The sequence below is a fragment of the Micropterus dolomieu genome, linkage group LG03 (genome assembly GCF_021292245.1).
Source record: "Micropterus dolomieu isolate WLL.071019.BEF.003 ecotype Adirondacks linkage group LG03, ASM2129224v1, whole genome shotgun sequence".
Classification (NCBI taxonomy): Eukaryota; Metazoa; Chordata; class Actinopteri; order Centrarchiformes; family Centrarchidae; genus Micropterus; species Micropterus dolomieu.
In genome coordinates this window covers 12,841,682-12,862,600 of record NC_060152.1, presented here as the reverse complement: position 1 = coordinate 12,862,600, position 20,919 = coordinate 12,841,682, and the positions used below count along the sequence as shown (strand labels likewise).

Here is a 20,919-nt window from a genome sequence, read left to right as displayed (position 1 = left end):
TAAGAAAAATATTGTGTACATGTTTGTTGGTATGTGTGCTTCTTAGGCTGATAATCAGTATCTTTACGTTTGGCCAGTAGACTATTTTATCTAATATAACTATTTTAACATCGTGTTTCTAGGCCAATAAAGTATTTTTGTTTGTCGGGCAAGAGACAAATTGCCCTGAAAACTTTATACAACTTTAACATCCATTTATCTTTTTGTGAACTTTAAGACTAGAAAGTACACTGATGTGCGTCACTCCCAAAAACAGCACTTGCTCTAAAGACTTTATCGTTAATTAACGTGATTGAGTAAAAACAATTTTCATGAAATAGAAAGTTTAAAGTGATATTAGGTCTGTGTGTAAGAATGAACACAGGGACTGGTCTCAGAGTTGTAACAAGGTGATCTTACAGAGAAGAAGATGAAATGCATTGACGGATGTATTTTTCAGATTTGACGCCTTTAGTATGTATGTTAAACTCATACGATCACATCTCTCAGTGCAGCCGTCCCAGTTAAGACAATTTCCCGAAAACAATTTATTTTTCTCTCACGTAATTTGTCTGTTTCTTTTTAGGAAATGGTACATTTTTAATTTGCATTTATGAGCTGCTTTTGTGAAGATTGGTCCAGCAGTTCATGGCTTGAATTCTGATACACTAATTATGTATCTAAATCAGAACAATTATATGACCAGGGAAAAATCAACAGAGCAATTATAATAAATTAGGCCGTAAGCCGCCTCTGTGCTATTTGGAACGTGCTAAAGATAGATAATGAGCCCAGTGAGACCCTTCACAAATTTTGGGACTTCTGTTATCAGGCAGCAACTCAAATAACATTTTTTGCCAATTAAGATTAGTTCTTTTCTATTGGACGGATTAAAAAGTTAAAAGGAACAAAGAAAATACTGAGTACATAAGAATTCACTGATAAAAATATGGCATCATTACACTGCCCAAATGTTTTTATCTGCTGTTATAATGAAGCCTTTACATTTTTGTCCTAAACAACATAACAGGCGATCCGTTTGAGATAGTTTTAAGTTGGTAAAAAAAAAGAAGCATAGGGACTGTGCCCTCTTCCTCTGTAACAACCAATCAAAGGTCATTATTCTGATCTGGGGTTTGATCAACGACTGTGTGCTTCGTTTTCAGACCAATCATTGGCGAGGGAGGTGCAACGGCACTTAAAAAGAGGGTTTGTTTGACAAATATTCCACATTTCCACGGGCTCCAGATCACTGAACACAGAGGGACTCAACAACAGTTGTAAGTATGCTGTCATTTATTTTTTTAAATTCAAGATAAAAATACATATACAAAGATTTACTGCTGTACCTGCTAAATTTCACTGTCAAATGTCTTTTCATACCTGATACTAATTTTGCATCAAAAACCTGTAAGATCACAGTGAGCTCAGTGGGGCTGAAATGTCAAAGTGAGTTTTATATATTCACCTTCAAGACAAGATATATTAATCATATGCACGCACTGATCATTTAAATAAAACTAAAATACTAAAACATTAAACATGAAAATGATCAACAGCAAACATAAATATAGATTTTTATAAAACGGTCGGTACACCGTAAATCATTTAGAAGTTTTTGGTTGTGTTTCTTTCTTTCTTGCTTCATGCTTTGTTGACCAGTACAAAAAGAGCTACCACAATACATGCAATTTACACATTATAAAGGTAAAATTCATTTATACTGACATTTCACAAGTGCTTATATTGTGCATTTATTTTACTTTTATACAATATGACAATCTAACCAATAATGTTAATTTCTGATTGTTTTTCAGTGGTAGATATATCAGGAATGCATGTTGCAAAAATAACTCTAATAGTAATAACTAATAATAAGTAAGTAACACTTTGTTAAATTAAGTGCAGGTGCAACCCAAAACAAAAATATAATAAATATTGAAAACCACACTAGCACTTAAGTCAAGAGATAATATTGTAATCCTGCCTGTGCTGTGTTTTCCTTTTTCTTGTTCTGCTCACTCTCCTCCCCTCCTTCACCTCTCCACTGCATTTGACCCTCACCCTCCCCTCCCCCCTGTGTCTCTGCTTGTTGTTGAAGCTCCATCCTGACTACAGATACGATCGTCTTGGCTTCTGGGTTATAGCTCCACAGGTGCAATGACTTTGAACGACTGTTTATCGTCAATTTCACTCTTTCTCCACTCTCCAATTTTACTTTCTTACAAACTCTGATCTCATTTAGAATAAATAATACAACATTATTTGTTTTCTATCAAATCTCAACTGACAGATTTGAAATATATTAGGTTTGAAGTATAAAGCCCTTATTTTTATAGATACATTAGAAACATACATAAACCATTGGCTTTGAGACATTTCTCCTAGACACATCACTCATATTTTTATGTTTTATGTTGCTTTTCTTGATGTAACTAACTGCAGTGCGACCAGTAAGTTATGTAGCTAACCAAAAACACTTTTTCCTACGTGTGAGCCAGGTATCTTAACTTTCAAATATATTTAGAATAAAACCCCAGACTGATGACTATAACATTTTAAATCCATAAGCAGAATTTTAGAAGCAGTGTGTAAGTCTATAAGTACAATAAAATGAACTTTGTGACCTTAATACATTTGAAATACTTATCCAGATGTATATTTATGTAGAGGCATATAATTAATTTTCACCGGACATTGCGTATATTTTGTGAGCAGATTTTGCCTCTAATGGTGTGATAAAGACATTTTAAAAGAGATTTTTAATGGATGTATTGGGCAGCTGACACTAGAGAGATGACAAGGGGAGCGAGATGAGGAATGATATGCAGCACAGGTCCCCGGGCAGACGCAAATAGACAGACATTGCATTCAGGATTAGCACCTCAACATCTATAGCGTTGATATTTTTATACCACAAAAATATTTGCCGAAAACCTAGTACAAGCCTTTATGGGTATGCATTGTTGCAAAGTGTTGCTATAATAGGTTAAGAGTGAAAATATACACCAATGGCAGTTAATTAGTACTACAAATGATCTAAATATCCTGCAAATGTGACTATTATTTTCCTATTTTTATTATCTTGTATATTGTTTTGTAGGTTCTTGTAGCTTAAGTTAAGGCGAATACAAATAACCAGAAGTTTGAAATGTGTCTACTCACCTATTTATAGTATTATAGAGTATAATGCATTTAATCTTGAAAAAACACCTAATAAGCATTAATATGCAATGTTCTCCATTTATTGTAATGAAAGATTTTATTTGATCAGTGTCAAATAATATTAATAATCATTGATATGTATCTGATCTTAGTTTCTTGCGCTCGCTTTTGGCCTTAAATGCGACTCTAAGCCCCTAAAGCCTGTGTATCATCTGGTCTGTGTGGCTACATTCTGAATCAATCAAATTACAAATTGTATTTATTCATTTTATTATTATTATTTATTATTATTTTTTGGGATCGATTTTGATCTTGGGGGTTTAGTTTAAAAGTTAACTTTTACTTTAAATCTTTTCTTTGAAAGGGTCAAATCAATAAAAATACAATAACAAAAGGTTTTTTTGCAAAATCATGACATACTGTATTTACTATAGAGAAAGAAAGTGGAGGGGGGAGAGTGAGATAAGGGAGTAAGACAGGGAGAGAAAAGAGAGAAACATCTACCTTAAACCACAGTCTATGTGCTGCTGGTGCTGTGGTCTCTTTTTTTCTCTTTTTAAGCGTGGAGAGATCCGTCTTTCGTGGAACAGGGGAGGAAGAGAGGGGGTGTGAGAGGCAGAGGGGGGAGGATTGGGATAAGAATCTGCACCTTAACTAAATCAAGGCCCACCACAATGCAGAGTACACCCTGTGTCTCTTCTCTCCGACAATTGTCTGTGTATTCTCATCCAAAACCCACCACAGGCCGCCCACTCTCAACTCTCTCAGCTCTTTGTCTTTTATCTCCTCAAATCTCTCCAAATCTGAGACCACCACAAACCCCTCTTTGCTTCCTGCTGAACGATCTCTCTCTCTTCTCTTTGCATCTAAATTTGATATACATACAATGTTATACAATGAAGTAAGGATGTCTCTACATTATTTTTTTAGAATAGTACTTGTATAGTGTAGTACATACATTTGTGACTGCATTAGTGAGATCCCTCCCAAAGAAAAACAATATTGATTCAAATATTATGAATATTTTTAGGCCTGTTGTTTAATTTTCCCTTCATCACAAAATGAAGAAGGCAGTATATTTACGGTTAAATAGCTATTTTCCTATAATAACATCCATGACAGATATTAATCAGACTTCCAGAATGGCCATGGCACAGAAACGCCTTAGTCAAAGTTTTTAATTACCTCACAAAAAGTGATGATGGTGTTCCACATGGCTCCGTACTTGGTCCACTCCTTTTACGACCGTACATGCTACTATTTGGCCAAAGTAAACACAACATGGTGTGAAATTTCATTGCTATGCAAATAACGCAACATGGTATTTTTATCTCCAGCGCCCGACAACCCCAGCAGTCTAAAATATTGAACACTGGAGTGCTCAAAGTAACAGAAATTTAAGTTACTGGGGCTGAGTCAAAAAAAAGAGAGTGTCCTTAAAACAGGTTGAATGTGAGGCAAGAAATTTGTGTCTTAATAAATCATAACTTTAACTTAAAAAAAGCTCATTGACTGCATTAATCCACCTTAGAAATACAGAAAAATATGGCCATATTGCAGATATTCCCACGCAGAGAAATTGACTCCTACTTTGGTCTTGTCTTAACTATTGCAAAACTGGACTACCCAAGAGCTCAGTGAATAGACAGCCATAGGCTTAATCAAAACAAGTAAAAGAGAGCAGATCAGACCCATTTTAGCATCTTTACGTTACTTTCCTGTTTTCTGTAATCAATTTAAACATTTTATAACTAATTATATTACATTTGTGTAATGTTATTTTAATGTAAAGCACTATGCTATTATTACTATCATACACAATTTACATTAATATGTTACCTGTATTTTTCTAAAATAACTGTTTTTCAGACGTGTGACTAAGATGAAGAACTCAATTCAGTCCGTCCTCATTCTCATCGCTGTGCTCATGTCAACAACAGGTAGGATATACTGATTGCAAAATGATTAATTTATTTTTATTTGGGGACATTTTGGTTTTGCACACCAACACATAACATTTTTCTCACTCTCTTAGGGGCGGATGAGGTGGTATATGTTCAGGTGGGAAAGACTGTTACCCTTAAGGCTCCAGCAGGGAATAATGTACAAAAGTTTTATTTGTACTGGTACTTTGGGGATGACTTTCAGCTTGCCTGGCGCAATAACAAAGGCGGAAAGGGGTTCACAGGTCTAAATTATAAATTATCTAAAGTACAAATTGCAAATAAAGGTACTGTTCATAATAACACATTTTATTCACATTTAATTATTGCCTTGCAGGTGATGATAAATGGAAAAACAACTTGTCCTGGTCAGGCGACTCACTGGTCATCGAAAACATCCAGCAAGTACACTTAGGGTCTTTTGTCTGTAAAGTGATAGATAAAATTGCGAATCGCAACATTGAGACCATCAGATATAAACTACTCAAACTCAACGGTAAGAATTAAAACTAAAGTGATTTGATCAATTTAGTCATGTCATCTTGATACAACATTTAGCTGACTTTTATCCAAAGGGACTTACAATTGCTAAATATGTCAGAGGTCACATGCCTCTGGAGCAACTAGCAGTTAAGTATCTTGCTCAGGGACACATTGGTAGATGTGCAACTGTGGGGAATTGAACCTGGGTCTCTCACACCAAAGGCATGTGTCTTATCCACTGCACCATCACCACCCCATTATACAAATTAATTTACACAAGTTTTTTATTGTCAACATAATCTATGAGCAGATATAAATTTGGGGCAATCTAGAGCATGCTTTTATGCAATGTAATGTTCAAAGTAAGTGTAATTTTATTGCTTTTCTGTGTGTTAAGCTAAAGGCTGTGGGTTTAATTTGTCGAGCTCTACAATATTTTGGCTTTTCAAAATCGAATAGACAAACTAAATCATCAAGCTTACTTACTAAAAGAGCATTTTAGGATTTTTTATGTAACTGCAGCAGTATTTCTATTTGTTAAACTATGTTGACTTTATGGAAATGTCCAACCAAATAGAAGTCAAAATATTGAACCTTGATGAACCTTTAATCATTTATATCATTTTCATTCTGCTCCTTTATCCTGCTCAATTTCTGTTCTAGTTTCTATGAACCCACCCTCTCCTCTGCTGCCTGGGGAATCTATGTCTCTGTTCTGCGACGCAGAGTCTCCTCAGAGTCACAAAAAGCCAGGGATTGCATGGCTGAATCCTCAGGAAGTGAAAATGAATAGTCACCAAGGACTATTTAAAGGGAAAGCCACAGGCCAATACAATGGCCAGTGGACCTGTGTTGTGACAAACGAAGGAAAAGAACACAGGGTCACAGTGTCTGTTACAGTTGTGGGTGAGTTTCTGTGTATGTGTATGTATGCATTTGTTTTACAATGGTGTACCCTCTTCCTGAATATTCCATTATTTCTCTTTTCCTCCTTATTTAGACCTCTCCCCAGCTCCTCTACATCCTCAGTATACGTCAACATCCACACCTCTCACTGTCCCCTGTTCCATTCCCAAACACATCTCCTGGGATCAAATCAAAGCCAAGGGCATCCAGGGAGTTCACTGGGACTTCATCCCTAAATATGGCTCGAGTCTCTTTTCTGGTGGTCCACAGAGGCTCTTCTCACTCTCTCTGGATAATCAACTGACCTGGAAGAAAGACCAAGACCGTGAACTGACTCCTGTACCAGACGTTAAAAATGGAAATCTGTCTTTGACCAGAAATCGAGGGAAAGAAGAAGATGCAGGAGACTACGTGTGCACCCTGAATTTCACAAATGGTGTAACTCTGAAAAGAACTGTACATGTAAATGTTTTGCAAAGTAAGTAAAAACAAGTTGCTGTGTACAAGCCCGGCTCTGTGTTGCCCTCACATATGTCATAGGAAATTTAGTTTGCTTGTTCTTCATTTATCTTTTTGCTGTCCAGTTTCTTTACTCTGTCCTAATTGTCATTCATAACAAGTTGGAGACATTAGTTTCTGTGCCACCTCCCTGCTTCTGTTCAGTTGTACCGGGCAAGTGTTTTCATCTGTCTGCTGCAGAGTTTATTTGGAAGTGTCCCTGGTGTGACATGTGTCTAATTCAGTGGCTAATACACTTGTCTAGCGCCACTTGTTTTAATAGAGTATGACGAGCTTTCCCTCTGCCAGAAGAGTGTGATAAGACAGTGAAATTTAATTGGACTTTGTGTTCTGAGGATTTATGGTGTCAAAATAATATTTCTCATTTTTATCTAAACTATTATTTCACCAGAAACATTGAAAAGAAACTAGTCCACCAATCTGATGGATAATTAATCCATCAGATTGGTGGACTAGTGGGCAGGGGTGCATCTCAAATCTGGGTCCCCTGATTAGCTTTTGAACCCCTTAGTTTTACTAAATCCCGCTGGAGTCCTACTGCAGTGTTTGTGGTTCCCTCCACCACCTTCCACCAAACAAAATTGAATTTAGCGTGTATTTAAAAGACTGTGTGGTGGTGTTTAGATAGTGTTACTTTTTAGTTTGATATAAAAAAAGACTCATAAGACATGGTTCCCCAGTTACAGGCCCTGGTATACTATGTGTCAGGGATTGAGATTGTACAAAATTTCTGGCTATTGAAATTTATGATACCTCACCTGACAACCAGTCCGTGGTATAATACTGGGGGGATTAGCCAATTGTCCAGTCGGATCCTATAGCACAAAACTAAATAAAATGAAATATGATTGAAATATGAATTTTACGATTGTTTTAATTATTGATTAACCTGCCTGTTATTTTCTCGATTGATTAATACATTGTTTTGTCCATAGGATATCGGAAAATAGTGAGGAATGCCTGTTATGTTGTAGTTTCCCAGAGACCCAACCAGCAGTCCAAAGATATTCAGTTTATTATAATATAAGTCTAAGGAGATTAGTAAGTATTCACATTTGAAGGCCTGAAGCCAGAGAAAGTTTGGCAGTATTGCTTTTTAAAATGACTTGGACGATTAATCAACTGTCAACTACTTGTCGACTGGTTGACTTATTGTTTCAGCAGTATATCAGAATAATGTTTTTTTCCCCTTTTTCAAATCTTATTTTGTTGTTAATGCTATGTGCAGTAGGGTTTTGATACTGAATACGTCATGTATGCTATAGGCCTATCTCCATTTTTGTTTGAATTTTTCTTTTTTTGACAACTCTGCTGGCATACTGCAGTGACAGAAGCTAAAGGCTCATTCGGATTTACAGAGTAAATGTAGACGAAAAGAGAGCTTTTCAGCACAGATTTTCCCCACCTGTCAGAAATGGCAACATTTTCTCATTCATTTCATATTCAATGTGACAAATATTGTACATTTCTTGTCTATGTCTTAGTTCTTTCTTTGTGCCCTTCTTCCGTTCTCTCTCCAGTCATCTCCTCTCCAGGAACAGACCTAATTTCTGGCCAGCAGGTCAACCTGACTTGCAGCCTTAGCTATCCTGTGCCCTCTGATCTACAAGTGAAATGGCTTCCACCTGAACAATCGCAAATGTTTCCTCTGAGATCTGACCATTACCCCGCCAATCTCAGTTGGGAAGTGGGGACAGGAGATGGCGGAAAATGGAGGTGTGAGCTTCAGCAGAACGGCACATGGCTGACGTCAGCTGTGATAATGCTAAAGATCGGTGAGCGCAGGAAGTGAGAGGGGAGCAGGAAATATGACATGGGCATGACCTTGTGGTCACAATCTTTTTTACGACAGAAACTTGGTTTTACATGATGTGTTCTCTGTACTGTACACTGTTTGATGACTGTTTCTGTTGTACACAGAGCCCAAGCTGAGTGTGTGGATGAAGTTGACCATATGCAGTGCCACAGTCATCATAATCCTCCTCACCATCTTCGTTTTCATCTTCTACCGACGCAGACAAGTACAGTTAAATCATTCCTATTCCACTGTGTTAGATCACACTGAATTATTAGTATGGTACTAAGATCTCTCTCTCTCTCTCTCTGTTTCTCTACGTCTCTTTGTCTCTCTCTGTGGTTGACATTAGCGGAAGATGAGACATCACAGGCATAGACTCTGCCAATGCAAAAAGTACGTAACAACCATTTCCTGCACTGATGAAATGGCTCCCAACACACATTCACACACATCAAGACTGAAATCTGAGTAATACTTTTAGACATAAGGTGTTAAGATTATATATAATAAGATTAACCTGCATTTTGTTTTTTGGAGCTCTGTGTCTCTTTCCACAACTCAAACAGAAACCTGTGACTTTCTGTTTCAGCCCAAAGCCCAAAGGATTCTACAGGACATAATATCTCCCACAAAGACATTTTTCATGAGGACATCACAACCAATTGAATTTCTGTCCAGATAAGATGGATTTTTCTGTCATATCAACTAAATTGACCTCTGTTTGGTGTGTGATGCGGATCTGAAAATCCAGCCATTGTTGAAATGTCAGATAAGACTTTATTATCACAAAAATGTTGTTGTACATATCATCCAGTTTGGATTGTTTAATTTGATTTAAATTTTAAACATGTAATAAATTTTCTCAGAGACCTTTCTATTTCACAGATTTGCTCTATGAAACAATCCTTGCTAAACTCTATGTTCCACTTAATTATCATTTTAACATTATTGCTTGTGATTATTGCTGTTAATAATTTTATTTTATACTCTTTCATTCACAATGTTTTCAGATTTGCCTTTATGTCATGTTATGTAATTTGTATGATGCTTTATGATTGCATTGATAGTTTTATAAATATTTACAAATATATTATTTTTTATAATGAGAATCCGTTGATTCTAAATACACAAATTAGGATACTTTATTACTTAAATCTAAATAGGACCTTTCTCTCATACAATAGTTTATTTGTAGATTAAGACAAACTATAAAAATGGTGGCCACCAAATTTTTTAAATAAAGAATCAATATCTTTCATAATCGAGTGGTGGTCGTGCAGTGGTGTGGTGGGGGTGTATGGGGGTGGGATGGCATCCATCTGACATATTCTAAGATAGAAGAAGGAACAGGGAACATCATACCAGCTCTGAGTATAGCTGTCCACCACACAGTCCTCTTCATCCACCCCACCCGACAGGTTGTTGTCTGGCTCGAAATTCCCCATGAATTGTTCTGTCACCCTCTACACAGTGACAGAACAATTTAGTGTTATTATCCTAGTGAAACAGCTCTTAACCACCTATATGTAGTGTCTCTTTTATGCTAACTTGACTATTGATGATGATCCTCAAGTAAAATGTAATTAACTCATGCCATTAACTAATCACAACCAAATACCCATGACACATTTTTTTCTAAGTTAAGTAGTGTCAGAAAATGTATTATGTTATTTAGGAATAGGTTCTTTGTGTAGGCACCAAATTTGTCCACACACATTTCCACACCCCCAAAGCAAGCCAAATGTTTAGCCATGCAAATAGCATGGCTCTAGGGAGTGAAATGTTGATCAGTTGGTCACATCACCACTTTGGTCCAGGCTGAAAGATCTCAACAACTACTGAATGAATTGCTACAGAATTTCATACAGACATTTATTGTGCCCAGAGGATGAATCCTAAAGCCTTTGGTTAACCCCCTGACCTTTCCTCTAGTGTCACCATGAGGTTTGAAATGTCTCAACATTCACTGGAAGGATTGTTTTGACGACTTTGGTGATCCCTTCACTTTTTAGTTAGCGCCCTCATCAGGTAAAAATTACAATTTGCACAATACATTGGTTTATGACAAAATTAATATTACCTGCATACCGTAAAACTTCAATTAATAGCCAAGTCCCAAATAGCCGCCTTCCCCATTTACTGGCCTGGTGGGGGAACACATTTAGAAAAATAAACGCAGGTCTCAATTAAACACCCAGTCTGGTTGTTATATAAGTTATTTGTGTCACAGTTGGTTCTGTGACACTTTTTTTTCCTGTGGTGTTCTGTGGGCGTGTGTGTGTGTGTCTTACACAGGGAGCTGGTGAGGTTACACACCTGCTGGCAATCCTCACGCCTGGCCTTAAGATGTGGGGCTCCCTGAGACTTGTCGCCAGATTATTCCTAACCATCTCATGGTTGAGTACTTCAGGCATGTAGTTACTTGAGTTTGTTTCTAGTGCGTTCTCTGCCTGGACCTGGACTAACATTCTTTTGTCTTTCTCCTTTTTCAAGATACCCGCATCCGGTGAGTTTTTCTGTGCTGCTTGGAGGATCATTTGGAGCGCTGATTGCCACTGCGCAACACGGCCTGCCCCTGCTCACATCTCGCCTTCTACCACGCTGTACTACTAGTTCCTCAGTTCTTTGTAAATAAACTCTTGACTATAACTGGCCTTGATTGTTCTGTGTCCTCAGTCTTACTGACCTTAACACTTTAGATGTATAAAACCTCTTATACCCCGCGGGGTCGCCCGCTTGAGCTGCTTCTAAGCTTCTAATATAAAATACAATTCAACTGTTTAATGGAAACAACAAGCACTAAAGTCTAATAGATTAACTGGTAACCTGCATGGTACAAGAGATGGGGGGGGAATCTCAAGTTACTTTTGAAGCCCTCATTAAGTCTGATTGTGCCCGTTCCTTGATTGTTTATATTACTTTAGTTTGTAGGGTCCAGCTTTCCATAAAAATAAATCCAAGTTGTGAATACTGTCATGTGAAGTCCATTGTTCTCTGTCTGCTAACTTCTGCCACACTTTTCTCACCTTGTTGTTGGGTATAATTGCTCTTGTAAACTTACTGCCTACAAAATAAAAGTGTATAATCTCTGTCGGAACTAGATCAAATGAATGATGTGTAATTGATATTATTTGATAATTTTATGCAAATAATATTCATACTGTTTGAAATAAATAAACTGTTTCATAGTAGCCTATTTCAGTTTTGTGCAAAAAAGTCCTGTCCCAAATAAAGGCAGGGTCACTTCAGTAATTTTAGCATATAAAGGCCCGGGCTATTAATCAAAGTTTTACGATAACTAAATGTAAATGCTCCATACTTGTATAGTGCCTTTCTAGTCTTTTCGACCACTCAAAGTGCTTTTACACTACATCTGCATTCACACACTGAGCCTAAGTGCTCAAACGGAAACTAGCATTCACACTCATTCATACGCGGAACAGTGCAAATCGGGGTTCAGTATCTTGCCCAAGGACACTTCGACACGCAACCAGGGGGAGCCAGGGATTGAACCGCCAACCTTCCGATTAACAGCCAACCCGCTCTACCTCCTGAGCCACAGCCACCCCTTCCTCCTGCCTTCTTTTTCAACAGCTTCCTAAAAATGTAGTGCATCCAAATTTGTTGCCCTTTGTTAATGTTAACTAACAAATACATTTAATCAGACAAAACATCGGCCATACACAGAAATACTTACATGTTGCTCTCTGGTGGTTAAAATTGCAAGATGATTGCCTATCTCTGTGCATATATATCTGTACTATTTTACCACTTCTGCTTATCAGTACTGAGGAAGAAGTATTGATCCCCTACATGAAGCTACTCATCAGCACACTGAGGAAAAGTTTACAGAAGGTTTACAGAAGATGCAGAACACATGTGGGATTGCAGAATAAGATATATAAACAGCACCTGGAGCTGAGCAATTGGATGCCAGGTTGAAGAAAACATTAGACAGGTGTCTGTAGTGATTCTTTAGAAGGTTTAGTTTCAGCTTTACAGAGGACAGCTCTCCCTATAGACTGTCTGCAGTCTGAGAAGAAGCTTCAGAAACCAACAGGCTGATGAGAACATAGAGGATGATGTGGCCTCTGATTCTCAGGGTGCCTGAAGAGACAGATAGCAAAGTATAAACATGCAGATACAACACTAGAGTACATGCAAACAGACGCACATATACAATCATCACTCATGCACACTGTAAAGGCGGTCTTACCTTTATTTTTATTTATTTTTTGGACTTCATCATGTCTGTCTGTCTGTCTCTCTATGTTCTCTGGGGTGTTTTATAGCGCAGATTGTTTACTAAAGAGATGGAAATATATGGATATTGCCCAAATCTACCAGAATGTCCATGATAATCAAAGCATGTACACTCACATGGTGCAATATCTTGAAGCCAAACCATTGTTGATTTGCCATATTGGATTAGACAAACAAACATTTGATGATGCAGCTCTGGCATGCAGGTTGGGCCTTATTTACCGTTACATGAGCAAATGTCCCTCCCTGTCTCTCTTTTTGTTTTTTTTACAGGCAAAGATGGCGGTCTAAAAAGTATGACTCAGCATTGAGTGTGCATGTGTGTGTGCGTGAGAGAGAGTTATTTGTATTCTCTTCGTTAGTAGAGCAGCTGCAGCAATATCACCTCTACACCACACATACCAGATGCCCACTCTGTTGCTCCAACAGACTGTCAACATTTTTTTTGTTTTGGTATATGATCCATTAATTTATTTATTTTCTTGGCACCTTATTCTCACAGGCATTGTCAGCTCTTCTACTTCACGAGAGTTTGTTATTCAAACCAAATTAATTAAAGCAGAGGAGTATTTAGTATTTACTTAGTGTGTATATTTCAGTGAGCTAAAATATGTGGTTGCACATCACCACAAATTCTTATCGTCTGAATTTGGGTACTTGATTCAGAGCTCGGCCCTTCTTTCTTATCAGCACACACAGCACACACACAGCTCCCAGATGCTTTCTTGTCACAACCTTTACAGTTTAAATTTGAGGTTTTTTTTTTAAATTAATGTCAGGCAGTTGAAGGTTCTCCTTGTTTTCTAAAACTTTTCTCCCATTCTGACTCAGACTCCCATATAATATGCTACATCATCTATCACACATCTATCCAAACAGAGCTTGAGATTGAAGGAAATGTTGAGATTGTGCAACACAGGGTAAGTTGACAGTGAAAAACCACAGTAACAAGCAGAAATTCACCACGCAAAGCCAACAAACTGAGGAATCTCTTTGGAAGAACTCTCTTCTCTTCTTCAGGAAACACTTAACACAAATTCTTTAGTTGTAGGTGCAGTATAGTTTAACTACACAGTTACTTCTCTGAGCACATTTGTTAAAGCACGGCAGCGGTGTTGCAGGCACAGGGATGTGCCGCAATAAATCAACCAGCAGGGACAAATTCAATTTTCAAGGAGAAATATTGCTGTTTGGGAGAGGAGATACCAAAGCCTTTAGGGACCAGAGGAGGTACAGTGCAAAGACAGACAGTGTGTTAACAAGGGCATCACAGCCATTGAGGAGAGAGGAAACTACTCCAGCCTGCAGGACTTCACAGATCAGCTGACACCTGGAGGGAACAGGCCCTTTCTCGAACACACAGCAACAGTGTGTAAATGTGATAAATATATTGGGAGATTTCATGTGTGTGAGAGCCAGTGGTGAAACACAGCTTCATATAAGGACAATTACTCAAGTGCTGTACACCATCATATCAGTGCTTAAAGAAGCAACACCAGTTATAAAAAAAATACAGCAGATTAAGGTTTCACATAGAAAAAACTTATAATATATGATGCACTTTTACTTTTGATAGTTAAAGCACATTTTGCTGATAATATTTCTGTACTGTCTATGAAGATTCTCAGTCATCCAGGTCATAGTTATCCAACGAAGGTTAAAATCAAGGGCAACTGGACTTGGTTGAAGATACTGGAAGACGTTTCGTCCCTCATCCAAAGGACTTCTTCAGTTCTGACTGACTGGCAGGGAAACTCAGCTATTTAACCTCAGTGGGGTCGTTATCCCGGGTCATCGATACCGCTGGTTCGTTAGTGTTCCTTGTTGCTGTGACGACAGTCGTTACAGTCGTTGAGACTACCTGTGGCCAAGACTGAACGACCATCGTTGTTATCTTCACCTGAGGCCAATACTTGACGTTTGTTGAGTTTCCTGGGAAGTGATGAAAGGACAGCATTGTAAGTGGGGGATAAGTGGTGGCGTAGACCCCCTCCCCTGTTCAATGACGGCTTCTCAACCCTGGTGTAGATGGGTTCCTTGACACCTCTTTCAAACCATCCATCTTCTCTGTCTAAAATGTGCACCTGGTGGTCCTCAAACGAGTGTCTGACGAAACGAGACTGCAGAGTCTTGACCAGAGGAGTTGGCCCTTCTGTGTTGAGCCATGCGTTTGTGTAGTGGTTTCCATACGTGTCTGGAGTATAAGAGAAACTCAGGAGGATTTTCAACAAACATAACATCCCTGTGTTTTTTAAACCCAAGAACACACTAAGACAGATGCTGGTACACCCCAAAGACCGCACACCCAAACACAAGAAAAGCAATCTAGTGTATGCGGTCCAATGCAGTGAGGAATGCACAGACCTGTATATTGGGGAGACTAAACAACCACTACACAAACGCATGGCTCAACACAGAAGGGCCAACTCCTCAGGTCAAGATTCTGCAGTCTACTTACATCTGAAGGACAGAGGACACTCGTTCAGTCTTGGCCACAGGTAGTCTCAACGACTGTAACGACTGTCGTCACAGCAACAAGGAACACTAACGAACCAGCGGTATCGATGACCCGGGATAACGACCCCACTGAGGTTAAATAGCTGAGTTTCCCTGCCAGTCAGTCAGAACTGAAGAAGTCCTTTGGATGAGGGACGAAACGTCTTCCAGTATCTTCAACCAAGTCCAGTTGCCCTTGATTTTAACCTTCGTTGGATATTTCTGTACTCTTACCTAAGATTTTGAATGCAGGACCTTTGTTTGTAATGGAGTATTTTTACAGTGTGGTATTGCTGTTTTTAATTGACCCTTCGCAAAAGCCACACCCCGAATCTGGAGCTGGCCAATCACAGCGCAGTATAGGTCTCACTCTGACTGAGGTCCCACACTTTAATAGCTGCGCTGCATTGACTCATGTGCAAAAGGAATTGCTTTCTAGCTTTTTATTGCTGTATTTTTCCAAGATATGGTCAAAAGCTGTTCCTGGTAATAGTTACAATCGCTAGAGATCGAGAAGTAGGGCTACGATTTATTCCCTTTCCAACAGTAGGCTTTAGCTTCTATTGTTATTTGTCTTTCTTCTTTCTGAGATAGCTTTTTCCAAAAAGTTTGACAATATTTCTCCAAGGATTGCAGTAATAGACAGTGGCAGCACCAATGCTAAGAGTCTGACAGGTCCGACAGTTTGTCGGGCTTAGCAACAGTAACTAAGGGGGTGTGGCTTTGTGAAGGGTCAATTAAATAATGGACTTTTGTTTGTAATGGAGTATTTTTACAGTGTAGTATTGCTACTTTTACCTAAGTAATGGATCCAAATACTTTGCCACTATTGAATCTGTCTACATGCATAATATGCAATTATTTGTGTGTGTAGCCTAATTATGCGACAGGAAGAGACACAAATAAACAGAGTATCCAGCTGACCTAACTTTCAGCAGTATTAACGTTTGGGAATAGTAAATGTTATGAAGTTGAATTCTGGTCAAATGTTTCTGCTTTACCTAAAGTCTGCACTCCCTGCTCCACCAGAGGATTAAAAATGGTGAATTGACGGCTACCATGCTGTGGACTGTTTTGTGTCTAATCAGGCTCCCAGGGACTGAAGCGGGGCATTGGGTGTTTGAGGAGTCAGGCAGCTCTCCTGATGGTTATTGGCTTTTTGGCCTCAATCTACGCCAACGTCGTACTCACTGTACTCTGTAAGTATTTCACTGTTTTACAATCTCCTGTGTTTCCTGCCCTCCAGTCTGAGTGTGTATATCTGCCTGTCTGTCTCTCTGTCTGTGAGAGTCTCACGCTATTCCTCTCGCTGATTATTCTCTCTTTATTTCAGCTCAGTGTGCTTTTGGACACCTATAATTGGCAATAAACAAGATAAAGCGCTCTCTCCAGTCCAGTGAGGGTCATGTAATAGAAAAAGCACAAAAGTCCATAATTGTGAAATATTTCTCCTGCAGGGCCAAAAGTCTCCGGCAGCTCAGCCTGATAATGTGCTTGGGAAGACACTCTCTCATTTGAAACAAACACCACTGGGGCTGTACATGCTTGATCTATTACCACACACACACTCACACACACACAAACACACACACACACGCCCACAGAGAAGCTATTGAGTACAATTTTAGTATCTAACAATAATGACTTGCATCTCTTGCAACAAGAGAAGGAAGTATAAAACTATGACAACAGGCTCTATAACATATTGTAAGAAAAAAATAGATTTAATTCTACTTTATGATTGTGGCATAGAACCACAGATTATGTACTGTATAACAAGAAATTGGTCAATATTCCTAGCAGTTAAGTAGTATTGCTATTGTGGGTCGGGTAAGCTGATAATATACATTTTTACATGTTTTCACTTTACTTAGGTAGACTCTTTATTTGCTTTATAGTGGTACATTAGCTGCACAATAAACCACATCTGACATATGAAATATGAAATATGCAGCACATTGTAACATTTAACTTCACAAATATCTTAAAGCACTATTTAAAAAAATACCACTTCACGTTTTACTGTGAAATCTGTTAGCCACATTCAACCTCACTACATCACATGCACCTGTGTTTATACATCTGCAGGGTTGCCAGGAAATGGTAAAATGTTAGCTTTATCAAGAAGAACTCATTTTTAAAATACACGCTCTGATGTGAATTACTAACCACAGCAAAACTTTCAGGTTACAGTTCATCAAGGCCAAAAACTGTAAATATGAACTGATGGGCAGAAAGTGGTTTGACTTCTAATTCCTCTGAACCAGTGATAATACCGGTCATATTATCAAGTTTCAAACTCATCCTGAGATATTGTAGATAGTGTCTATGACGGTAATGAAAGCCACAAACGTACGTTTACTCTTAATAAATAAAGCATTAAAGCATAAAGAAATATGTTTTAATAGGCAATCTGGAATGGAAGCATAAACATCGGAAACACAAATGTGGAAAAATATCTGGCAATGAAACCAGAGAAAGTTCATATTGTAAATGATAATTATTTTACAGCCACAAGGGAGCTCGTATAAACTCAATTATTCCAGCAACAGCAGCAATAAAATCTTACAGAGATTCACAGACTGTACTAAAGAGCATCATATGTTTGAAGAGGGACAAGTTAGTCTTGAGTGAGAAAACACAACAGTATGAAAATTACATTCGTTTTTAGTCACACTTTCGTGGGTCGGTCCACCACCTGGGTCCAGACTGAAATATCTCAACCGCTACTGGTTGATTGCCATGAATTTCTTTAGGGCCTACAGGTAATCATGGTACCCAGAGGATGAATCCTACAGACTTTGGTGATCTTCTTATTCTTTTACTAGCGCCACCATGAGGCTGTCATTTGTAGCTTTGTGTGAAATGTCTTGTCAATTACTGGATGGATGACATGAGATTTTGTACTGACATCTGTGTCCCCCTCAGGATGAATTGTAGCTTTGGTGATCCCTTAACTTTTTTTATCTAGCGCCATCATCCTGCCTGCGAAAAAAAGCTATCGGTCCATCAGCTCCCATCAGCCTCTGCTCTGTACATTTTAGTGCTAATTAGCAAATGTTAGCATGCTAACATGTTAAGCCAAGATGGTTAAAAAAACATCAACATTTTAGCATTGTCATCATGAGCATGTTAGCATGCTGACATTAGCATTTAGCACACAGACAGTCTCTCCCCCCTCCCCTCCCAGTGATTGGCATGCTGTTGCCAGGTGCTTCCCTGGATTCTTCATCTCTGGGTTTGAACTTCACCTCGGTTCAAAGACGTAACATCCAGCTGTGTGATGACAACGCCGCCCTGGGACAGAGCTGTTCAAAGACAGGTGGCAGGATGTAGATCAAACATGTACACGATCTTCATTTCCTGCTGTCTTTGATTTACCGCTCCCCTCATCCTTTTATCTTGCCCTTTCTCTCATTAACAGTTAAGCAGTGTAGGGATTGTCCTGAAGGATGGCTTCATCTTGGGGATCAGTGTTAACACTTCAGCAGTGACAAGCTGTACTGGCTGAACAGTAGAGATGGGCAGCCATCTTACCATACTGCACACTATAGAACAGCATGTGAGAGTGTGTATGTGTGTGGTAAATGTGCGTATGGGGATGAACTGAACATAACTTTTCAACCGACTTCATACACAGAAATGATCCCTTTGTCTGCAGAGCCCTGCTGACCAGCACAGGTGTTCCTCATTCCCATTAATTGGGTTGGTTACTGTGTGCTGTCAGCAAGAGAAGAAAATTAAAGACACGAGGGTGTGTGTGTGTGTGTGTGTGTGTGTGTGTGTGCACGCGTGCGCGTGCGCGTGCACATGTGTGTAAAGGTGGGAAACATCTTTGCAAGGCAAGGTCACTTTACAGAGTCTTTACTTTTGCAAAGAGATAGTTTAAGATTAGATGTTAGATTTAAGTTAAGGCCACAGTAGGTATTTTTCACAGCAGATATTTGGATCTGTCAGTTCTTTTAAATAATTTTTTCTTTTTACCACTGCCTTTAATTAAATCAAATGTAAGGCTGTAGATTAATATCGTACACTGCACTATGAATTTTGTCCTGTTTTACCCTGTTTTTATTTCCTATTTAACTCTTTAAATTTAATTTCCCTTTGTTGCCTTTGTGTTTTATGTAAAGCATGTTTTTGAAATGTGTTATGCATATAAACTTGCCTTGCCTTGTCAGCTGAACCTCAGGTCAGGACTGGGTGTGTACAGACCAGATTGGGTTTAGTTAAAGTTGTGGGTTTACTGTAACAACTGAAGATCCTTCCTGGTATAATAAAACCATAATCATAAAGTGTGCGTGTGAATTTGAGTTTTACACCTAGGCAATGCATTATGTCAATGATGTACACACATGTTGTGTGTGTTTAACTTAAGGAGTAAAATAAGCCAGGAGGATTGGTGTATTTGATAATCCACTTCTGGACCTGCCTGTCTTATATACAGAAAGAAGGAGACTGGAGATGCACAACACAAGTACTATCTAATTTTAACACTTAATGTATGAAATCATTTTAAATATATACTTTATATTGAAGTTGCTATACTGCATTCATTTTAAATTTTGATGATACTGAAGAAACTGTTCTGAACTGTCCAAAGCAAAATAGGCCGCCTGTTAGATGCAGAAATTAAAATAATATATAAACTGACTTTAGCAACATCCAAATAAATGTTAAATGTATTTGTAGTAGACACACAACAATGTCCATTCTTGCACCAATACCTCAGATAACCTCAGAAGGAGGCATTTTTCAGAAATGTTCACAGTTGTGAGCTTACCCTGTCTATCTCCCTTTCCTCAACTCTCCCTCTGTCACAGATACTGGGATCAGTGGAACTCAGAGCCAGATAACCACCAGTAAGGCAGGGGACATGGAGAGGACTGCGCCACCTTAGACAGCCACTCAAAGACATGGTTTGATGTTCCTTGTGATCACAGTTATAGACGGATCTGCCATATGGATGCCATTCGGCTCAACTGAATCGTCCTACAACAGAAAATAGTGCAGAACTGGAAAGTCTGAAAATGACACACTTTCTGGGTTGTGACAGACAATGCAAAAATGAATGGACACCAAAAGGTAATTTTTGTGACATGCAACATATGCACCCCCGACCGCAGGATAAGCGGTTGACTACGGATGGATGGATGGCAACATATGCTCAGGAGAGTTTTTTACTGAAGGTGTAGTTCATGGAAATCTGTGCATTATGTTGAGATGTTACTTGCTGAAGGAAATAAGTATCATGAATGACATGTACTCTGCATACCTACTTTTAAGTAAATCTATAATGAAAAACATTACATTAAAAGAAAATATAAATTGTAGTATTGCTCTAATTTTATGAAGTGCTTCATCAAAATT

The 20,919-nt window shown here is 38.5% G+C and overlaps 2 protein-coding genes and 1 pseudogene across 3 annotated transcripts in view; 2 read left to right on the top strand and 1 right to left on the bottom strand.

The window, feature by feature from the left end:
- Positions 1-9,751, top strand: part of LOC123968490 (T-cell surface glycoprotein CD4-like) — a 19,387-nt gene extending 9,636 nt beyond the window's left edge. Inside the window, exons 1-10 of one of the 2 annotated variants that reach the window (XM_046045300.1) lie at positions 1,153-1,259; positions 5,014-5,084; positions 5,180-5,332; positions 5,425-5,583; positions 6,234-6,476; positions 6,571-6,954; positions 8,516-8,770; positions 8,916-9,016; positions 9,143-9,186; positions 9,383-9,751. In XM_046045300.1, the coding sequence (XP_045901256.1) occupies positions 5,027-5,084; positions 5,180-5,332; positions 5,425-5,583; positions 6,234-6,476; positions 6,571-6,954; positions 8,516-8,770; positions 8,916-9,016; positions 9,143-9,186; positions 9,383-9,413 (1,428 nt within the window). In that variant the 5' untranslated portion in view covers positions 1,153-1,259; positions 5,014-5,026 and the 3' untranslated portion in view covers positions 9,414-9,751. Of the gene's footprint in view, positions 1-1,152; positions 1,260-5,013; positions 5,085-5,179; positions 5,333-5,424; positions 5,584-6,233; positions 6,477-6,570; positions 6,955-8,515; positions 8,771-8,915; positions 9,017-9,142; positions 9,187-9,382 lie in introns of those variants that run through there. The other variant, XM_046045299.1, reaches the window with a different exon arrangement.
- A 238-nt stretch (positions 9,752-9,989) lies between these two features.
- On the bottom strand, positions 9,990-13,201 carry LOC123968057 (annotated as a pseudogene).
- Positions 13,202-13,335: 134 nt separating this feature from the next.
- Positions 13,336-20,878, top strand: si:ch73-86n18.1 (uncharacterized protein LOC564061 homolog). The gene is given in 9 exon segments (XM_046044533.1): positions 13,336-13,341; positions 14,320-14,428; positions 16,641-16,751; positions 18,743-18,874; positions 18,977-19,073; positions 19,075-19,124; positions 19,931-19,962; positions 19,964-20,015; positions 20,321-20,878. Coding segments are annotated over 9 exon segments (804 nt in total). The 3' UTR covers positions 20,536-20,878.
- Positions 20,879-20,919: the final 41 nt, after the last annotated feature.